We start from the raw sequence: 21,924 nt of genomic DNA on the forward strand, positions 1-21,924 counted from the left end.
CTTCCGGCTGAGTGCTCCTCGAGCCCTTACCTTCCGACAGCTCCTGCCCGGGCTGCCCGGCCTCCTCCTCAGGGATGTCCTCCCTCCTCCAGAAGAAGGACACCAGCTTGGCCGCTAGACGCAGCATGGCACCCACTCAGCTTCTCCCTCGGCCCCAGGCGCTGGCACGCCACAGCCCCGCCCATTCTATTAAGCATGCGCCCCCTCGTAGAACTCAGCCAATAGGGTTGTTGTGTCTGCGCCTGCGCCTGCCTATCATAGGCCTCAGCCAATAGGATCCTTGCCTATGCCGTGAGCCACGACCGTTAGCAACGCGAGTTTGGCGGTTAGCACGTGAAGGAGCCCGGGATTCCTCGTGGAGGTGACTGGAGGCCTGGCATGCGCAGTGTCCTGACAAGGCGGGGCGGGACTTCGTGTCGGATGGGCGCGGCATGAAGCTCGGATGGGCATTTCTGCTTAGTCTATTTACATGGAAGCCAGGAGGTGGTGGCACGTCTTTAATCCCAACATTCGGGAGGGAGAGCCAGGCGGATCTCTGTGAGTTCGAGGCCAACCTGGTCTACAAAGCGAGTTCAAGACAGGACCGTTACACAGAGACACACCCCCCCCTTTGCAAAACAAACAAAACAACAAAACCCAGAAAGTTTTTATTCTGCTGTTACTGGGTATTTTTTGTTTTGGGATTTTTTTTTCAGGCATGTTGACAATATATGACTATTTAGAGAGTTTCTGCTACTGATCTAATTTAACTTGGTCAAATCTGGATGACTTCTGTTTTTAAAGTTTATCAGGGTATGGTGACCCACACCTTTGATCCCAGAACTTTGGGGGAAGAGGGAGGCAGATTTTTGTGAGTTCCAGGCCAATCTGGTTTACATAATTCTGGGCCTACCAGGATTACATAGTGAGACCCTGCCTCAAGATGAAATAAAACACAAACCTTATCAAGAGTTTCCCCACTATGTTTGTCTCCCGAGTCTCCTTCACTGTGTCATAAACAAGATGTATTCTGTTAGGGGTCTAGTTTAGTTCTAGATTATTATTTTTTATCTCTAATACGTGATCTGTCTATTTAACTTACACTCTTCTTGAGAGATGGGAGAAAGAAATTCATCCCTTAAACATTTAGGGGCCTGTCATAAAGGCTTCCTGTTGGGTGTGTTGCTAGGAATACACGGAAAAATGAACAAGGACCTGAGAATTTATAAGGTTGGGGTCATCTTTAGAGACAAGGGCTGGATAACCCAGTCAGGCTTCCTATAATGGCATGTGGTAGCAATTACTGCTTTTCAGAACTGTGGATGCTGCCAGCCTGACCTGCCCTACATCAGTCTCTCCTACATTTCCATGCAGACACCCTACAGACATTGTGTCTGTCTGTACATCATATCTAAAAGAAAATGTGATATTGCTCCAAGACCCTTGCCCTGCCCATCTAAATGGCTCACAGTACTGATAGCAAATGGGGTGCATTGGCTCGTCCATGTCTATCTGGAATTTGGTCCCCTCTCATCATTTTGGGTCACACCTCCTCCCCATCTTCTTTCACCATCCAGCACCAGATGTCACCTTGCACAAGTCCACCTCAGGGTCAAAGTCAAGTGGCTCCCATGCACACAGGTGTCTTGTACCTGGATCGCCTCTGCATTCTATATCCCAGAATCCCTGTCTCACCCTCCTCCAGCCATGCTCCTGCCTGCTCCAAAGCCTTGAGACCTACCAGACCTCTGGCTTTTCTGCCTACCTTCTGTACCTTCAGTGCTATCCACTGTCTCCCTGAAGTCTGTTCATCCTCACACAGAGAAAGTCAAATCTGTTGCCGTATGACGCAGAAGAACCGTGGCCTGTAAATATTCAGTAGGCAGAGGGAAGAAGGGGAGTTGTTTGAATACTGTACTGAAAAACGGGACTCTTGTTCCAGAAACTGGTAGCAATGAAGACACACTTCCAAGTCACTGAAAGCTGGGAGTTGGGAGAGCTCAAGGAGCGCTTTCTTTCTCTCTGATTCATGGCAGCTTGTTTGTGTTTCTTAGTAGAAACACTTTTGAGAATCAGGAAAATGATGAAATTCACTCAACTTTTTTCCCCCAAAAAACACAGAGGAGTTCAATCCAGTTGGTCCAATTCCCATGAATTCTACTGATTTTAAAACTCAGTAAATTTGGGAGGTTTCTCAGCCCATTTGAAAGAAGTTCCAGATGTCTCAGGGAACAGTTTGGGTGAATTGTTTCTTGTTTGAATTTATTTTTGTTTTATGTGTATGGGCGTTTTGCATGCATGGATATGTACAAGTATGTGTCTTGTGTCTACACAGGCCAGAAGAGGGTGTTGGATCCCCTGAAACTAGAATTGTAGATGGTTGAGAAATGCCAGTAGGTGCTGGAGTTGTAAGCTACCATGTGGATGCTGGAAATTGAACCCAAGGTCCTCTGCAAGAGTAGCCAGTGCTTGTAACCTCTGAGCCATCTCTCCAACCCTGGGTAAACCTTTCCTAATTCTTCTGGTTTGGTTGAAAACCTAAGATAACTGAGCATCCCTGATTAGAAACCAGTGACCGAGCCCAGACTGCATGCGGTTCTGTGGTTCAAGGGCCTGTTTTTTCCAAGTACTCTCAACTGAGCCTTTTTGCAATGCTCACAAAGAAATTGTTGCTGTAATTGCCAGGGCGCCAATGTCTCCAGGCAAATGAAGCACATTCATGTCCCTTTTCTCTGCCTAGTGAGCAGAAATAAAGGGTGCAGTGGGACCATTCTTGCCAATCCTTGGGGCTACCATGGGAACCCGTGGTGGAATTCCCAGCAGTTCAGGGGCCAGCCTTGCCAAATCGAGAACATAAAGCTTTATGTGGCCTGATGAAGGAGATTTCCATCATGTGATAATGGGAGACAAGGAAAGACTGCTTAAAGAGATGTGTGATGTGACCTCGGAGTAGTTTTCTGTTCCAGGTCCAAGGTTGATCAAGATCCATATCCAGTGCTGCACTGTTCTTAGTGGTTCTTCGCTTTCCAAAACACCCTCCTGGCTAGTATGCGGTGAGTGGGACCAGAGGCTCTTCCTTTCCTCCTTGTGTTAGGAAAGCCCCAAGTCAGTGCTTATGCAACCAAGGCGGACATTTCTAGGATCCACTCCCTTAATCTCATTGAAATTCAGGAAGCTGTGTGCCTGCTCCTGGCTGAAGTGCAGTTTGGCTGAGCTTTTGTTCCACTTATGAATAGTTCTTGCTGGAAGTCCATCACCCAGAGGCCAGCTCTCCCAACAGCCGGACAACAGCAGAGGTAAGCATGAAGGCATTAAATTACAAAGTAGGTACATCTTTTGTAATCTTGCATTACCGCTTTGTGTTGACTAGGTGGAGTGCCCCCTCTGTTTGGGACTCATAAAGTTGCTGGTGGAAGTTGGAACGTACTACATTGAAAACTCAGATGTAATCTAAATATCCTGAGTCTAGATGGGTTTGGGTGATTTTTACTCACTTTGAGAATTGTTTATTCCTTTTTAGATTCATAGCCCTAGTGCATGAGCATATTTCTTTGTGTAAGAAAGAATTTGCTTAAGCCAGACATAGTAATGTTTATTTGTGCAGAAGTTTAAGGCCAGCCTGGGCCTCACAATGTGATACTTTGTCTCAAAAGAGAATTGTTAAGGGAATTTCTTGAAAATGATTCATTAGGACTGGAGGATTTTTTTTCAATTGTCAAAGTCCATGCTGATTTCATTGCATAGGAGGGAGTAGTGGTCTAAGTCTGTTCATGAGTCTCAAAGTGGCTATGTGTCACCCTCAGTAGCATGCCTGTTTCCAGTGCCATGACACGGGAGGGGCAGTTCAGGGAGGAGTTGGGCTATGACCGGATGCCCACACTGGAGAGAGGTCGGCAGGATACAGGACGGCAGGATGCGGGCAGCTACACCCCTGACTCAAAGCCGAAGGACCTGCAGCTGTCGAAGAGGCTGCCCCCATGCTTCAGCTACAAGACATGGGTATTCTCTGTGTTAATGGGGGTGAGTAGCTCAACACAGTTTCAGAGGACAGCAAGTACCTTCCAGTGCTGACCATGTTCTATAGAGTACAAGGCCCCCTAGACTGGAACACGATCTGTCTCAGGTGGGTCAGGCAGGAACAGCTCCCATGTTGGTGGGGTGTCTCTCGAGTGCCAACATTTTCTTTCGTTTTTATCCTTTCAGTTACTTTTCTCAATATCTGCTGGGAAGTGGGGGCTATACCCCTAAACCATACTTACCCTGGGCCCACAGCTCATCCATCAGCTAGGTGGCTGGCATGACCCTGTACTCCTGTACATGAATGGTCTGTGAAGGTTTGGAGGCCATCTCATATTTCAGGGTGGCTCTGTGGAGTGAATGACAAGAGATGTGGCCAAGGCTGGGGTCAGGACTATGGAACAGGAAGGCTACAGCAGTCATAAGAACTATGTGGGGAGGCCTATGGGGAACCATGGAGAGGGCTAAGTTGGGTGTGGCTAGAAAGCAGATCTAAGCTAGGCCAGAGTGGGCAGTGCCATATGGGACCCTAGGACATGTGAACACAGTCTTGCAGATAACCTGGGTGCTTAAAGTGTCATTTGACCCTGAGTGTGCACAGTAGCTGAGGACCAAGCCACTGCATACATTTTTTTCTATGTCTGGGGCTGAGTTTTGTGCAGCCCTGGTCTGAGATGGGGATTTCTCCCTTTCCACATCTCTAGACCTTTTTGCAGATTCCAATTTGGATCAGTTTCTGCAGAGGCAGTAATGCACTTGTTTGACAGGCTCTGAGCCTGGACCTGGGGTAGGATCCTGAATCTCCAGATGTTACCCCCCACCCCAACCCCCCCCAAAAAACACTGTGGCAGTTTCTGCTCTGGCATTAGAGCTGGGGAAGGGGAAGTCCATTCCTTGGGTTGTGTTGGTCCTGCCAAGAGGAGTTCCAGTCATACAGGACCCAGATTTAGGCAAAATAAATATGGGAGGGTGTTGGCTAATACGGGAAAAGTTGCAGTCAAAGGGTTGGGTGCTCCCTCCTCAGGGGTCTCATCACCAGACAGAGCCAGCTATAACCAGATTCTATGTCACTCTTTTGCAGAGCTGCCTTCTGGTGACTTCTGGATTTTCACTCTACTTGGGGAATGTGTTCCCCTCCGAGATGGATTATTTGCGCTGTGCAGCAGGCTCTGTAAGCATACCCCTCAGCCATACCAGCACCCTGATTCTCCCGTCGTGGGTTTGAGCCTCTATAACCTGGAGTTTATGGGTTTCTGCTAACTACTCGTGTGGCTAGTTTTAATAGTTTTGAAACTTACCAGTTCTGACTCCTATGTGGAAAACAGCACTTTTGATTCTGGTATGTTGTAGTGTCCTCCTGCTCTTGCTATACTGGGTGCCACTAAGGCCTCTGCCCTTGGAAGTCAGGAGGCCACACCTCCCAAATCCTGATGCCATGTTTCTAGAATCCATTGCCAAAGGAGGGAAGGAGAGAGCCACTAACACCCCCAGGCTGTGTCTCCTGACTCCCCAGTGTCTGGCTAGCTCAAGCACAGAGCATAATATCGTGTCTGGGTAAGTGTGTGGTAGCTGGGCTATGGTGACCTCTTCAGAACCACCCTGTCTTAGGATCTCTATTGTTGTAAAGAAACACCATGACCACAGAAACTGTTATGAAGGAAAACATTTAATTAGAGTGACTTACAGTTTCAGAGGCTTAGTCCATTATCATTATGGTGGGTGGGGTTCAGGCAGGCATAATGCTCGATCAAGAGCTGAGAGTTCTACATTTTGATCCACAAGCAACAGAACTGTCTCTACACTGAGTGTAGCTTGAGCATAGGCGACCTCATAGCCCACCCTCATAGTGACAAGCTTCCTCCAATAAGGCCACACCTACTCCAATAAAGCCACACTTCCTAATAGAGCTACTCTTTTGGGGAGGGTATTTTCTTTCAAATCGCCATACACCCTATGTTCCTTTGAGGTCCTGGATCCCCAGGTTTACTCCCTGTGGTTTTTTTTTTCTATTCTATTTTTTTCTGTTTTCTATTCAGCTGATGACTGACCAACACAGGCCAAGGTTCCTGGGAGTCTTTTCTTCCCTAACCCCTGCCAGAATCCCCTACCTCTCCCAAAGGACACTGCTCCCATCAGTGGCCTGAGTTATCTTAAAAGACAAATCACACATGGGGCTCAGCAGTTAAGAGCACTTTCTGCCCTTGCAAAAGACCAAGGTTCAGTTCCCATCACCCATGATGACTCATAGCCATCTGTGACTTTAGTTCCAAGGGATCCGATGCCCTTTGCTGACCTCTGTGAGCACACAGGCATGTCAAAGACCCACACATGCAAAATACAATAAATAATTCTTTTTTAAAACAGGAGAAAAACAAAGGACACCAGCTTCTTTTAGTCTCACATGCCAGTCACGTGCACAAGCTGTCACGGGACTCTTTGCTCCTTTATAATAAAACTCTTTGAAAGAATGTGAACCCTTCTCTGCCACTTCCTCTCTGGATATGTCTACCATGTATGTCCTCATCATGGGAGCAAGATCGCAGTGATTCTGACCTGCATTGCTCCTCGGTCCCAAAGGTGGGGAACACTCATTGCTGCCTTGTTCCACCCGTGGCAGCTGTCTTCCCAGACACTAGTGTTTGGCCTTTGGTTACCTGAGGGTCCCAAGACCTACCTCAGTTCTCAACACAGGTTTCCTTTCCCTTCCATGCCACCCACTTTACATCCTATATAGACATTCCCATTGGCCTTTGTCCTGTGAGCTCCTATCCTTTTAGGTCTTCTTCCAGGGGACCATGGTCCCATTGCCCACATGCTTGACACCACATGGCCTGCCAGACCCAGGCTGACCCACCTCCAGCTCCCCCGACACCCTCACTAGCCTCCTCCCCTGGTTCTTGATCTGACTTTAGAGTCACAGTAGGGTCAGACATGGCCTGGATGACAGCCACTGAGATCATGGGACCCCTAAATACAAGGGGACACTTCTGTTTTGGCCACACAGATACTGTTTCCTTCTGGGTAACTGTTCAACAATACCAAGTTATAATATGACTTCCACTCTCATCCAACCAAATGCTATTTAATTAACTTCTATAAATTCTTTGAGAATTTCATACACAGACATACAATGTATTTGGACCACATACTATCTCCACTCCTTCCCCTAGCCTCTCAGTTCTATCTGACCTCCCTGTTTCCCCTCACAACTTCATTTCTTTTTTTTCTTTTTAATAACCCACTGGGTCCAATTTGGACTGAGTCAACCCACCAGGATCCATGTCATAAAAATAAATAAATAAATTGAAAAAAAAACCACCTGTCTTTCCCTCCCCCAACAGCCTTGACTATGAAGAGCTCCTCAGCCAGGGGTGGGGACTGGTGAGCCCCTTCCTCCTAAATACTGTTTTTAAATTAAGTTACTTGAAATATCAAGGGACTTTCAGGGTTGGGGAAGTTCCTTGTATCTGGCAGACTGACAACGATGGTTTGCCAGTATGACTCAGATCATTGTAGAGGCTTAAACATCATAACACATGATTGTCCTTTAATTGTGTGCTGAGCTGGAGGTAAAAACCCAAGGTCTGTAGCACCTGAGGCAAGGTCTCTAACACTGAGCTACACCTGGCCTGCAAAAACCGCACTGTCTCAAGGTTGACACCATATCCAGGGAACAAGGCTCAGGTAACTCAGGTTCTGGTTTCTTTTCAGTGCATCCCCTCAGCCATTGTGAGCTTCGCTGTGGGGAAGAGAAACGTCAGTGCGGTAAGTTAAGCCTTCGGTGAACCCTCCTCTGCAGACTTGGAGACCCCACAGCACTGAGCTGTGGGAAGCGGATGTTCTCTTGATTTCTTTAGTATTTTTTAAAGAAGGAAATGCCTCATGCTTTGTTTTCTAGATTCCCAACTTTCAGATATTGTTTGTCTCCACGTTCGCTGTCACCACTACGTGTTTAATCTGGTTTGGATGTAAACTGATCCTGAATCCATCAGCAATAAACGTGAGTCACTGGAAGGGGACATGGGTCCTAATATGCTTTTACCTGAGTCATGTCTTCCTACTGATGTCAAATGCTGCTCCCACTGAGCAGGCGTAAGCCCTGGTTAGAGATCCACTGGAAATGTGTTGCTCTTGCGGGCAAGTGTTGAGGATTGTTGCCTATGTTTCTAAAGGAAAGAATCATCTCTGCTAACTTCCGAATTTTTTCCATAGGGCAAACCTATTGATAAATGACATGCTAGTGTCTGTTTCCTAACAGTGGCGAGCCTGGGATGCAGGAATAGAGCATGTACTTCTAATATGTGCAGGGCTTCACATTTTAGCCCATTACCACAGGTTAAAAAACAGCAACATACTACTGTATTTTATCCAATCTATGATGCTGTTTATAAGGCATTGTGTCATTTTTGCACTACTGAGAAAAATGGGAAAAGATTACATAAATTGTGATACTCAATGAGAAAAAAACTCACCAAAAATAAGGATGCACTGTCTACTCCTGTGAGAACACACAAAAATTCAAGGAACACCCAGGCTGGTGTGTATAAAGGAGATGCAACTGACTGGACATTGTGATTATTGAATGCATATAGTAAGTTTTTGGATATGAAAACAAATATAAAACTTTAATTGTGCCACAAAATTGAATATATTCTCTAAACACTGATGCCCTATAGAATTAAATGTATAGAGCTGTATATGTTAACACATACCTGTTATCCCAGCCCTTAGGAGATAGGAGGAGGACGATCAGGAGGTCAAGGTCAACCTTGGCTGTGTAGTTAAGTTTGAAAACAGTCTGGGTTATATGAGACCATGTTTCAAGAAACAAACAAAAAACAAAACCCTTACCAACCAAGCAAAACATATAAAGTTCCTGGGAATATGCCTAACAAAAGATTAAAAACTATGGCACATATTTTTCATAAGTATTTTACTTTATGTGTATGGGTGTTTTACCTGCATGCATGTCTGCCTGGTGCGGTGCAAGTGGAGACCAGGAGAGGGTGAATGCCGCGTACACATCCAGAACAAATAGCGGGTAAGACCATGAGGCAATGCAGTTCAAGTCTGTGTAGGATCTGGTTCAGTGGAACACAAAGAAGGAAAAATGTCCCACAGGCAAAATACTAGAAAGCAATCCTAATAAAGGGTAGGCTGGGCATGGAATCACAGGAACAGTCATAGCCAGGCAGTCCAGAGTCACATCATATTGGGGGCTTCAGGCTGTGGTCTGGGTTACAGCGAGGGCTGAATTAGCCAGATGGACCTCTTACCTCTTACCTGCCACACAGATGAAGACTTGAGTGGTGTGGGTGCAGCTACGAGAGGCTGCTCTCTCCCAAGCACAGGAGTACCCTGAGGGTGGGAGTAGGAGATACAGAAGAGACAGAGGCTGCCTTCAACACACTAGGATCCCTAAGAGAAATTGGTGCCCGAGGAGGAGGAAACCACACAGCAAGGTAGCTCAGCACATGCCCAGAGGGACTCTCTGATGACAGCTGCGGGCCCTTTGGAGAACTGTTTGATCCTCGTATGCATCTTCTTAAAATGAAGACATTGCATCGCCCCAAGTGCAAATCTTGGAGAAACACTGACAGGAAGCATGCATGAGGGACTGGAGTGATGACTCAGCAGTTAAGAGCACTGGCAATGGACCAGCAGCCCCAACCTCACCTGGTACTTACATCTGCAAAACTTCAGTCCCACCTGGCCTAGGTGTCAGACTCTGTAAGTAACTAGGCTTTCCATGGCCCCAACCACCCTAAGACCTGATGGTTATTGAGCCAACAGTATGAGCTACCTGGGGTAGGTAGAACCTGAAGAACACAGTCTTTGGGCCAGTCCTGCCCAGAAACTATGTCCAGGGACATCCATGCAAGGGGTGAAATAGCTATGAAGTGGACAGACATTCAGGAACATGGCTCCATCTGTGTGGGCTGTGGTACACTGTCCTGTAGGCCCTTCCCCAGATCTCTACTAAGTGCTGGGAAACTTTTGGGGTCTATATACTGCTTTCCTTGTTGGTAGGACTCAGCTATTCTTGCTCTCTACCCATCTCGTGGGTTGGCATGATAGCTGATTTTGGTTGTCAAGTTGAGTACATCTGGGACTAACTAAAACCCAAGCAGCTGGGGGCAGCTGTGAGGGGTTTTTCTTAATCAGATAGCTTGAGGTGGGAAGATGCACTCTAGCCCTGGGCCACACCTTCTGACATCAGTCTACACAACAGACATGGAATAAAGCATGGCTTTTTGCCCACTGGCTTGTCCCATTGCTGAGGATCCCTTTGTTCATATTAGAACCTACTTTTGGGGGATTCCAACATAGACCAATGGCCAGCACCTCTCTAGGATTCTACACTAGAGACTGGACTAGTTTCACATGACTTTTCCAAAAGACACACAAAGAATCATCTAATTACCCCAGATAGAAAAAAATATTTACAGACCAAAGAAACAAGCTCAGTTTGGTGAACCAGTGAGTTAGTTCATCGGTGTTACTTACAGGAGCAAGGGTGACCTCTTATCTAAGTGTGGGGTGGGGGAGGCTCAGAGGGAATGTTTGTAGGGCAGATCTCACAAGGTCTCCTGTGTGTTTGCTTCAAGGTGGTGGTGCTCATGTTCAGGGTATCGAAAACAGCTACTCTTTAACTTGCTTTTGGAAGGTGAGATAGCATTATATGAAATACTCACTTCTAGACTGTGCCTTGATCAGAGTTACTCCATTTTGAATGGAAGTGACAAGAAACAATAACTCAATCTACATCTTGTTTACACAAATAAGAAAACCCACCATTTGCCAAGATATGCAAACTGGTTAATGGTAAATGAGCTGGTAAATGACACCTGGAGTATATCAGCTACACCAGGCAAATGAGCTTTACAATCCTACTAGATGGAACCCCTCACTGGGGCTATAAAAGAAGGAGCACCCAAGACCAAAGTGTGGAAGGTACAATCACTTTGTCACTTGTCATGAGACTTGCCAAGACTCATTAACTGGCACAGGAAAGAACTCTAGCCTCATCCCTGTGTTCCAGCTTAAGCATAGTCTCTTCTGCCAACCACACCAGCCCACTTCAGACTGACCCTTGGCCCTTGAAACTGTTCCACTTCAAACCCCTCCCAGTCCTATATTGGACACCCTTTTGCCTGTGCAGCTCTGCAGTTAAGACTTCTGATCCAGCCACTTAGAGACTTCTCACACCTGTGTCAACTCTGCCCAACTTCAGAACCTCAGTTTCTCCAACTTCACCAGTTGTAAAGCCTGGTAATGCACTTGGTTACAGGTTTTTGCCTCAGCTCTGCTATAGTTTGCCCTACATTTCGATGAAAATTCTCATTTTCATTGCTATTTGGCTCTCCTTGCCCCTGAAGATCTGAGGGAGGAGGGACCAAGCTGTGCTTGTTTACCAGTACTCCTTAGCCTAGCCCCAGGGGTGACTGGGCATTACAGAGGGACTAACATATTTTCCTCTGGCTCTGTGCCCATTGGTCTGGCAGGGCTGGGTCTACAAGGCGGGCTGTCTTCAGTTGCAGCCACTCTGCTTGGAGCTCCTGGAGAAGCTGCAGTCCCTGAGACAGTCCACTCTGACCATCATAGGCTCCTCTTGTCCAAGAACACACGTCTGTGAATTGTCACTGAATTGTCATTCTCCTCTAGTATCCTGACTGTTCATCATCAGGATCCCAACGAAGCAGGCACATGGAATTATTTTTAAATACCATCCACATATTATTGATTTCTGATATCGTTACACTATAACATGAATACATAGTCAGAGTGCATTGATTTGTTGACATTTACCAAGGCTCACCATGTAGCAAAGTGGATTTTTCTTAGTGTTCCATAGTAGTTATCAAAGAATGAATGATCTGTTTTATTTACACAGAGAATTGCATTTGCTTTTTTAAATGTTGGCTTTATTACTATCTAGATTTGGTGAGGGCAGCAGTTCAGGAGACACCATTGAAAAGACAGTTATTGCCCTCACAGATTCCAGAGCAGGGGGCACCCACACCATCATAGCCACCTACATAGCAGTAGGGCAATGTAAAGGCAGAGGTAGTGATGGGGAAATAGGCAAGCATCTCCATTGTGGCCTCCACAGAAAGGGATAGATCAGATGGTTCGGTGAACCCCCCCCCCAAGCCTTGTATTGGCGGTTTCTGGAAACTGCACATAGAGCTTAACAGCTATGAACATTTGTATTCACGTTTTGTGTGTGATTGGGGTGGGAGACGTAGTTCAAGGGCTTGATGTAAGAGGCAGTTTTTCTCCAAAGGTGATAAAAAGTAGTTTATCTCAAGTAAGATAGAAGTAACCAAAGCCCAGAAACACAAACTCAGGTTACCTTGAATGACATGTTCTGTTGTAGAAGAGGTTATATAAACCTTTATAGACCCAGAATAAAAGAAAGTCCTAAGCCAATGCATTTACCAGATACACTGGTGTGGGCATCAGGTAGGCCAGCGATGGAGGAGCGAGAAAGTCACTTTGCAGATGTTATAGCATATTTAGCTTTATGGTATTGGAAGCTAGAGGTCTTTTAAGTACACATTCCAAATATTTTCCAGAGGAGTCACGGAAACGTTAGATCAGAAACAGGTATTGATAGTGAGTGGTTTTCAGGGACTAAAGACAGGCCCACAGCTCAGTTCTCCACAACCATGAAGCTCTAGGTATTCAATCAGTGTGAGAGATCTCCAGCCCAGATGTGACATTGAAACAGAGAACTTTGGCTTTCAGGCCCAATGGACTGTGGCGTGTCTTTGCATAGCCATTCACTAAGAGTAGTTTTAAAAACAAGAACCTGGGCCAGTGAGAAGGCTTAGCAGATACAGGTGCTTGCTGTCAAGACTGATGACCTGAGTTCAAGCCGTAGGACCCACAGGTGGAAAAAAATAGCTTGACTGCTGCAAGTTGTCCTCCAACCTCCACGTGCATGCTACTACTGGCGCCCCCACCCCATGAATAAATTTAATTATCAAAAAGTTTAACAATGTACACATAGAGAGATTGAAAGGTAGAGAGAGAGAAATCAACCGGACTAAAAACAAGACCCACATGAAAGAGGGACAGTACGTTGCCATGGCTCTCAGGCCTATGACAAGGAGAGTAGAGCTGGATTAGCCAGCTGAAGGAGGATGGTAACTTTCCCAGGGAAGGGATAGTGTGGCTGAGGCACACGTTTCCTTTGCAGATTAATTTCAACCTCATCCTGCTCTTGCTGTTGGAGCTCCTCATGGCAGCCACGGTGATCATCTCGGCACGATCCAGTGAGGAGTCCTGCAAGAAGAAGAAGGTGGGTCTCCCAAAACTACCTCCTCATGCCCCTGAGCTGGGCCTGGCCGTGGGAGACCATGGGTGGGAGGGGACAGGACAGGGAGACTGCTGGCTGAGCCTAGGGGGTGATGGTACAGCACCACTGCCTGCCTAGTGTCCTTCCCGTCTGTACTGTCTGCAGGACTGTCACTGGAAGACCAACTCTGAGAAAATGCTGGTAAGCTCCAATTTCAGTGATTAGACATGTCCATAGATGCCTGCACTTGAACTGTTCCTCCAGACTGAATGGCTGTGACACTGAGGCTTTTAGAAATACAACTCCTGATATGGCAACCGGCACCCATACCTAGCATTCTATGGCTCCATAAGGCTTTCCTTCTTTCTAGGGTTCCATCTCAGATGGCACCAAAATTTTGGATGAAGTGACTTTTCCTGCTCGGGTCCTAAAATCCTACTCCGTAAGAAAAACCTCCATCTTCCCTCTCTTCTTTTGCTTTGACACAGGATCTGGCTATATTGTCTAGGTTTGCACTGAACTATCCACCCTCCTGACTCAGCCTCCCATGTGGTGGGTTACAGTATGAGCACCTCAATCACAACGCTGGGCTGGCTTTCCTAATGAGTGGGGTAACTCCATGTCCATCCCCTTCGGGCTCAGTTCTGCCCATGAGCCTCACTGTGGGTCAGGTGTCGGCTCCCACCACCATCTACCTCCTTAGCATTATCTAGTGGTCTCTCCATGGTCAATGTGAACAGACCAAAGAAGGGGCACCTACTGAACCCACGGTCTGTCCTGGGGAGATCTCCTTCTGTACACTGCGCTCTGAGACTTCCAGGGTGTCTCTTCTCTCACCATGGGGTCAGACCATTGGTGTGGTGGACTACCAAGGTTATTGTGTCATTTTCCTCCTAGGTGGTAGAAGTAATTGCTGGTGTCTCCGCTGTCCTCGGAGGGGTGATTGCTCTAAATGTAGATGAAGCTGTCTCGGGCCCACATCTCTCAGTGACATTCTTTTGGATTTTAGTGGCTGTGAGTACTTCCTGGGTAGTCACCTTTTCTATTTATAGTTAGCTAGACACCACTGCAGCCAGTCTTGAGCATCCCTCTTTAGACCCTGCATGGCTGGATTTTTTTAGCACAATGTTGGTACCAGACAGGAAAGCACACAGGAGAGCCCCCTCCCCCAAAGAATATGGGAACCAAGGATTAAAAGTATTTGCATGAAATTTTATCTTAACTGCTACCGTTATATTACTTTCATATTTTTCTAAGAAATCCAATTATTTTGCATTAAATGCTGCTATGATAAACATTTAGCACAGGTGTGGGAAATGTGTGACTCTTGGCCACTCTTTTAAATGTGATCCATTTGCCATTTAAAGCATTCTAATTTTACCCATGTGATTTAGTATCTTAACAATGTTTTGGGCTCATGACACTCCTCAGAACAGCCAGACTAGAGCAATTCTTCCACAATCATTATTTCTACACATCTCAAATCTACTCTAAAACCACTATCCATTGTAGCTTGTGTTTCCAGATGTTGGCTAACGTGGTCATTTTGCACCATGGCACTAGTGAGCTGCCATTGGCCCTTGGTTTGTCCCATTCTGTTTGTCTGGCTAGGTGGGCTTTTGGATTATGCTCTTTCCATCTTACAAAGGTGAACGGGATACAATGAGCATCTTCCACCTCATCCATGGGCTTCTGAGCCAGAATTGGGCTCTGGAGCCGCCCAGGGGTCACATCCTTGGCTTGGCTGCTTGCCTTCTGTTCTAGCTTGCTTTCTAGTGCTGTGATAAAACAATACAGCCAAAAGCACCTTGGGTTTATTTGGCTTACACTTCTATGTCAGTCCTGTGTTTACACATCTGCTTCAGGTCCTGCTCATGCAGCCACCTCTTGTCCCCTCTTCTTCTGTCTTCACTCACCTTTTCTCTAGGGCCCTTGACAAGTGCAGACTCCTTCTTGGTGTATCGAGGCCCAGGTATCCTGGGGACAGTGCTTCTGTCCTGGGACCTGGGCATTTCCTTTACATTTGTTTACATGGAAAAGAACTTTTGAGCTGGGAGATAGTCCAGGAGCTCCTCAGGCTCTTTAGGGTCCTTGGAACTCCTGGGCCAATGGCCCAGAAAGATGACCAAAGGGCTCACTAAACTCCTTGCCATCTCTACTGTCCTTGCTTGCCTGGAGTTTGGAAAAGACATTTGGTATCCAAAGGAGGAGCCCTACAGCTCCCCCAGCCAAGAATAGACAGACCTTCCTGTCTCATCTTGAAGAAGAACCCACCTAACCCCATAAAGGCTTGTGTGCAGCTGTGGGTCCATGTCTCATAAAAGTCCTCAAAGATGCCAGAGGTTAAGGGAGATACCTGTGAATAGTGACTGACAAGGAGGTACAAGGAGAACTTTGTGTCCTAGATCACAACGCAGAAATTTCTCTTTATATTGTTTTTGGGACCCCTAGGCCATGCTGCAGATAGATCCACATTTGCTTGTGTTACACTGTGCTGCCCAAGTATGTAGCATATCAAGTGACCAGGCTGACAGCAGAGAACACAGAGCACAGAGATGACAGATGTCAGGAAGGTCATTCCAGGGGACTTGGAGACTTGGAATGCCACTCTGCCATTCTTGCAGCTTTTCTGCAGGAGCTGTAAATGTTTAAACAAATGGCTGAAGAACAAGAAGCTACCAAACCCATGAAATCCTACCCTGAGCCCAGGCCACTTGCGGCAGCCCTGGCTTTCCTTCTACTGGATAGAAGGGTGAATGTCATCAGAGCAGGAGAACAAGCTGGCTTCCTGGACACCCATCTCTAAGACTTTCTCTTCTTTCCCCAGTGCTTTCCAAGTGCCATTGCCAGCCATGTGACGGCAGAGTGTCCCAGCAAGTGTCTGGTAGGTGAGGCCTTCTGTGGCGCCAGGGTTCACACTGGGTGTGGCTGAACAGGGGTTGAGAAGGAGAGGCCCCCAGGGGCCAGTGGGAAGGGCCAGTGCAAACACCACTGCCCTGGAGAAGGACCCAGGGGCCTGGCTACCCTGTCTCTGAAAACAAGACGTAAGCACTTTTAGGTTTGGAGGCCAGAAATTCCTGTTGCTGAGCAAGGGATGAAGGAAGAGATCAGTCCTTTAGCCTCATCCTGCCTCCTGAAGGGCTGGTTAGATGTTAGTAATTGGTCTTTGGGCTAACTGTTGTGCAAATGAGCATCCAGTGCAGGGCTGTATGATCCTGATACATGGAGAAGGTTAGAACAGACCTTAGAAGAGTGGGAGAAGTGAATCGCACACAAGAGCTGACAGTTTTTCATCAGGTTAGATGGTTGCATGTGAAATTCAAAAACTTGAAAGTCATGCATAGCACTGAGTGAATGAGCAATTTGTCTGGAGCCCCGTAGTGGTCCAGCCTCGAAGACTCCCAGGCAGGTAGGTGCTGGCCACACCTACTACCCAAGCATGTCCGTTCTCTGCCAGGTGGAAGTGCTGATTGCCATCAGTAGCCTCACATCCCCACTGCTCTTCACTGCCTCTGGATATCTGTCCTTCAGCGTGATGAGAATCGTGGAGATTTTTAAAGATTACCCACCAGCCATCAAAGTATGTATCCATTTGATTTGGAAACTCTTTGAAAACAGAGCCAGTTACTGATAGAGTCTGGGGAGATGGCTATGGGGCATCTGCTGTTTTCCTGACAGTGGCCAGGACAACCGGACACCCACCTGAACAAAGTGGCTTTGCCTAGTTTGCTCTGGGTGGGGAAGGTTTATGTGGAGTGATGTAGGATCTGATTTGCTTCCTCCATGTTGGTTCTGCCCCCACGGGCGGCTGGGCAGCTCTGCTCTGGTTTCTGCCCACCGCTTTGTTTTGTTTTGTTTTTGTTTGTTGCCCCCCCTCCCCAACTGTCTTAGTTCAGCCCTGTAACAGGCCACACTTCCTTCCCCATGACTGGCTTTCCTCTGTCTTCCGAGCACCCATGTGCATGAGTCCAGTCATCATGTTACAGCCCGTGGGATCTCTGTCAGACCTGCACTAAGTTCTAGAAAGATCTGAGGATTGCAGGGGTTCTGACTCTGTAGCTTTCACATAGGATGTCACCAAGGGAGACTCCTCTGGGGACTCCCAGCACATTTCAGGACTTCTTCAGGCTCAAGAGTATGCATGCAGCTGGATTTGATCTTAGATGCTTGGCACTTGTTTCCAGGATGAATGATCCCCCTGTTACCCCACTGGCTCCCAAGTGCCCTGTGTTGCAGATCATTTTTTTTAACTTTCTACAGTGTTTGATAAACACCCAGAGGGATCAGAACTCTCCTGTACTTTTTCATTAATCTGTTCAAGTGTTGCCCCACTGACCTGACTTGTCCCTAATGATGGGAACAGGGTTATTTCCAGCTGTCTGATGTTATGAATAGCTCCTGATGACCAGCCTATGTGCACATTTCATGTGAATCTGATGGCCACCTGTAAGAGAGACTACACAGACAGCAGATATATCTGGACTCTTATATCCTCTCCAGAAAGCTTCCTAGCATGGGTTTTCCAGAGCAGGGCAAAGCCACAGATCACAAATTTGATCTTTCTCAAGATGGTTCACTTGTTGAAACCACATTGGTATAAAAATCCTTGTTTCGATGGGCAGTGGTGGCACACACCTTTAATCCAAGCACAGAAGGCACAGAAGGCAGGCAGATCTATGTGAGTTAGAGGCCAACCTGGTCTATAGAGCAAGTGCCAGGACAGGCTCAAAGCTACACAGAGAAACCCTGTCTCAAAAAACAAAACAAAACGAAATCCTTGTTTCTCTCAGTCCTTTGACACACTTTCTCACAGACTGTGCTCCTGCCTGCAAGGTCCCCTCCTTACAGGTCACCATCTGCTCCAGCCTGTCACTGTATACTGAGACCACCCTGTGCTGATGATAGAGGCTGTAGACCTGCCTCCTTCCGTTTCTGACAGGAAAGCTCCTCACTGTGGGACACACATAGCTTTTGCTCTTATGAGTGAATTTCTATTTTAATTTTTGAGACAGGGTCTCATTGTATAGTCCAGGCTAGTCTTGAACTTGAGATCCTCCTGCCTGGGCCTCCTGAGTGCTGGGATCATAGGCTCACATCATCATATCAATCTGCACTATGTCCTTTATGTGTCAACATTTAGTTGCTCTAATTTAGTGGGCTGATGCTGAATGGCATCTCTCTGGTTGCTTTGTGGATATTTCCGAAGCATTCTTTGCTATGTGAAGTGCATTCATCACCACTGGCCCCTGGGCTCTCAGGACAAGGACTCTTGCCCTGTCTTCTTGCTCTGTCTTATTGCTCTCCCTCACCAGCAACTGGCATTCAGGTCTCTTTGCTGGTAGGTCAGGGCCCGTGACTTTCCTTCAGCCAAAGGCCCTTCAGAGTCAATCGTACCAATCTTAGGAACGTGTGTCCTGCAAATATATAATGAAAGATTTTGGTCTCCTTTGTACACCCTCAGCACGAGCCACAGGAGTCTCGAGTGTTCTTTAACCTCCCCGTGGTTGTTGGATTGGAGGGGTGGAAGGGACACAGCCTGGCTCCTTTTTATGCTTACTTGTTAAATGCAAGCCAGCAGAATTGGTTGAACTGGGATGTTCTGATTCAGGTAGCTGAAACAAGAAAGCATGTTTGGATTGCTAGGGCTCAGTGGTCAAGGGGGTGTTCTGACTCTGTGGAAACCATAGACACAGGGAGAATTTGCAGGAATCTGCCTGGGGACCTGCTAACATCTTGGTCTTTCACTGTAGTCCTATGATGTGCTTCTCCTGCTATTGCTGCTAGTGCTGTTGCTTCAGGGGGGCCTCAACACTGGTACAGCCATCCAGTGTGTGAGCTTCAAGGTCAGCGCCCGGCAACAGGCTGCAGCCTGGGACACCCAGACTTGTCCCCAGGAGCGCCCAGCAGGGGAGGTGAGTGGCCTACCTTCCCAGGATGCCTCATCCTGGGTCCTTGTGAAGTAGTGGACCCCTCTTCTGAAGTCCTTCAATATTTGTTGTGACATTTTGTGGTTCTTTTTTTTTTTTTACTTCATTTGAAGTTTTAGACACCCAAGAAAAATCTTGAAGAAATAAAGTTTGAACTAGGTTACTTTTTAAATGACTAAATGAGTACAAACCCAGTCATGAAAAAAATATCATGATCATAGTGGCTTCACAGACATAAAGAAAGCCTTCCAAAGACTCCCACAGAAGATGCCAAACTCTGCAGGAAAGAGCTGCCCCTGCCTGGCATGTGGGACTCCCTGCAGCTTGACATTCCTATTCTGTAGTCAGTGTGGTGGAAGTGGCCAGTCCATAGTTATCTGGACAATAATCTTCCTGCCCCCATCCCATCCTAAGTTCTGATGCCCTCACAACTGAAGTTGGGCCTGCTAATATCTTGAGTCATCTGTCCCTGCAGTGTCTCCCTGGACAAACTTGCCCACTGCCATCAAGGAAGTGACCACAAAGTACTTGGTTGTTCTGTACTCAAGGAGATGTCCAGGCAGGTCCTGCCTCACAGGTCTTATCTTTGTCTTGGGCTAAAAGAAGTCCACCTGGGTTTGTGTCCTGACCAGCAGGCCATAGAGTCAGATGAATAAATTGTTCTTGCCAGCTTCCAGAACTGTCCATCTTTGGAGTTCCAAATACTTGTGCAAGCTAGAATTACCCTATTTTGTATCTGGAAGCATTTGTCTGCCTTAGTTGTCTGTTTCTTTTGCTGCCAGATGCACACCCATTTAAGGCCTACCCCACCGGACACTACAGACACTGTAGGAGGGCTGCAGACATTTCTGAGATGCTCTGTCCCTTTTCTAGCATCCTCTCTCCTCAGTTCTTTGACACATAAAGAAACTTGCATACAAAGATGCGACACAAACTGAGCTGAATCTGCCTTCCTTCCAGGTCTGGCCCTGATGAGGTAACACTGTCCTTGTCTCTTATCACAGATGTCCAGAAGCCCCCTGAAGGAGTTTGACAAAGAGAAAGCCTGGAGAGCTGTGGTGGTGCAAATGGCCCAGTGACTACAGGATAAAGAGACTGAGTCTTGGTGTCTGTCTGGCCCTGGTGTGCCCAACCATATGGACTCTAACGATCCTGCAACAACTGCTTGCTAACATGCTCCTTCCCTCCTGTGAGGGCAGCCCAGGCTGCAAGGTGGTTTTCACTACCTGTAGTAGTTTAACTTTGGAACAAGCAAATGTTGAAGGTTGCACCCTGCTGTGTGGGTCAGTTCTTTACTTCTCAGGTGACCCTTATTTTCCAACCCTCTTCACTTCTGGTTGGCTCCTACTCACTCACTCACTCACTCACTCACTCACTCACTCACTCACTCACTCACTCACTCACTCACAGGATCTGATGTTTTGGCCTTAGGGCGCTTCCCTGCCTCTGTGTGCTTGCCACAGTGTGGGGATGCTTTGTGAGAATCCCATTGGCTTTGATTAAAATCACAGCCAAGAGATGGCTTGTATACCGTCTCCCCAAACCCCAGAGGACTCCTGGATTCTCCCAGCTGACAAGAGCACCAAGGAATCCATAGTATTGGGTACCTTGTAAAACTGGGAACCATTTTAGGAATTGCTTTCCTGCTCATGCTGTCACTGAATCTGTTTGTCACGGTGGTTTTGTCCTTCCTCTGGGAGGTGAGCAGCAATGTCCCTTTACTGAGCTGGGGTGTGCATCAGTGGGTCCCACTAGAGGTGCATTGTATGCCCCCAAAGAGCTGACTGAGTCAAGGAGATGATGGAAATCCTTCTAGGCTTCTCGTTTCTAAGTGCACATGACTCTGCCAGGATTCACAAAAAGTGTGATCAGTCGTTATTTTTAGTCAGAGAAATGCAAGTAAGGCACCTGGAAGGTAAAAAGTACCAAGCAAAGCAGCCCCACTCCCAGCCTTGAGGAGTCCCTCTCCTGTCTTCATCTTCTGTAGCTGCAGAGGGCTGGGGCCTGCACCAAATAAATGCCCTGAGCGGTGCAGAGCCCTCTAGGCTTTGGGCCTACTGCAGCTCTGCCACGCCTTCTTGGGTGGGGAGCAAGTCGTCTGCTAGACCAGAGGCTTGACCATTCAGGGCCAGAATGAGGCAGCAGGGCCATTGCTTCTGGGCTTGCACTTTCTAATTTTAAAGAGCTTAAAAAAAACCAACTCTCATAAATGGGATCTAAAAATTGTCTCTTGTACACTTTTGTTTGGTATAGTTTAATATGCTTGGGCAATAAATGCTAACATGCAAATGTGGCCGTAGCCTCTTAAATGCTTCTGGGAAAAAACAAGGAAAAAACAAACCAAAAACCAGGGGTGAGAAATGGGACCTTAGAGTGGAGAACCACTCTTAATTTATTCTTTGATCTGTAAAGACTGGAGGTGGGGAGTAAAGACTGGGTCACCAGTCAGGGAGAAGCCTCCTACACCTGGGGAGGAAAACTTGTAAGATGAAGATGCCTTTAATCCAGTGGTTATCAACCTTCCTAATGCTGAGACATTTAATAAGTTCCTTATGGGGTGGTGATCTCCAACCATAAAAGTATCTCACTGCTACTTCATAACTGTAATTTTACCACTGTTATGAATTATGATATAAATATCTGATACACAGAATATCTGATGTGACCCCAACAAGGAGGTCATGACTCACAGGTTGG

General features: G+C 47.0%; 2 protein-coding genes and 1 long non-coding RNA gene across 10 annotated transcripts in view; 1 reads left to right on the forward strand and 2 right to left on the reverse strand.

Moving 5' to 3' along the window:
- The window catches only part of Mov10l1 (Mov10 like RISC complex RNA helicase 1), a 64,185-nt gene extending 64,043 nt beyond the window's left edge, over nucleotides 1-142 (reverse strand). The window contains exon 1 of the mRNA XM_005067076.4: nucleotides 31-142. Within this exon, the coding sequence (XP_005067133.1) occupies nucleotides 31-127 (97 nt within the window). The 5' untranslated portion in view covers nucleotides 128-142. The remainder of the gene's footprint in view (nucleotides 1-30) is intronic.
- A 286-nt stretch (nucleotides 143-428) lies between these two features.
- On the forward strand, nucleotides 429-21,520 carry Mlc1 (modulator of VRAC current 1). 7 transcript variants are annotated; one of them, XM_040754005.1, is made up of 15 exons: nucleotides 429-537; nucleotides 2,315-2,480; nucleotides 2,946-3,032; nucleotides 3,151-3,275; nucleotides 3,783-3,999; nucleotides 5,078-5,167; nucleotides 7,895-7,996; nucleotides 13,202-13,303; nucleotides 13,466-13,501; nucleotides 13,671-13,742; nucleotides 14,198-14,314; nucleotides 16,128-16,184; nucleotides 16,758-16,880; nucleotides 19,051-19,212; nucleotides 20,232-21,520. In XM_040754005.1, exons 4-15 carry the CDS (start codon nucleotides 3,208-3,210, stop codon nucleotides 20,304-20,306), a joined length of 1,221 nt encoding a protein of 406 aa, XP_040609939.1. In that variant the 5' UTR covers nucleotides 429-537; nucleotides 2,315-2,480; nucleotides 2,946-3,032; nucleotides 3,151-3,207; the 3' UTR covers nucleotides 20,307-21,520. The 7 variants fall into 7 exon arrangements, with proteins under 7 accessions (XP_040609939.1, XP_040609938.1, XP_040609937.1 ...); XM_040754003.1 differs by lacking the exon at nucleotides 429-537 and adding an exon at nucleotides 7,708-7,761 and having other exon boundaries at nucleotides 2,462-2,480; nucleotides 3,801-3,999; XM_040754000.1 differs by lacking the exon at nucleotides 429-537 and adding an exon at nucleotides 7,708-7,761 and having other exon boundaries at nucleotides 2,463-2,480.
- LOC110340406 lies at nucleotides 4,238-9,428 on the reverse strand. Of its 2 annotated transcripts, none has more exons than XR_002382210.2 (3): nucleotides 9,280-9,428; nucleotides 8,956-9,077; nucleotides 4,238-4,345 (listed from the first exon to the last, which is right to left on the reverse strand). It is a non-coding gene; the product is annotated as an uncharacterized LOC110340406 (long non-coding RNA). The 2 variants fall into 2 exon arrangements; XR_002382211.2 differs by having other exon boundaries at nucleotides 9,273-9,428.
- Nucleotides 21,521-21,924: the final 404 nt, after the last annotated feature.

Source organism: Mesocricetus auratus, unplaced genomic scaffold, assembly GCF_017639785.1.
Source record: "Mesocricetus auratus isolate SY011 unplaced genomic scaffold, BCM_Maur_2.0 Super-Scaffold_100010, whole genome shotgun sequence".
NCBI lineage: Eukaryota > Metazoa > Chordata > Mammalia > Rodentia > Cricetidae > Mesocricetus > Mesocricetus auratus.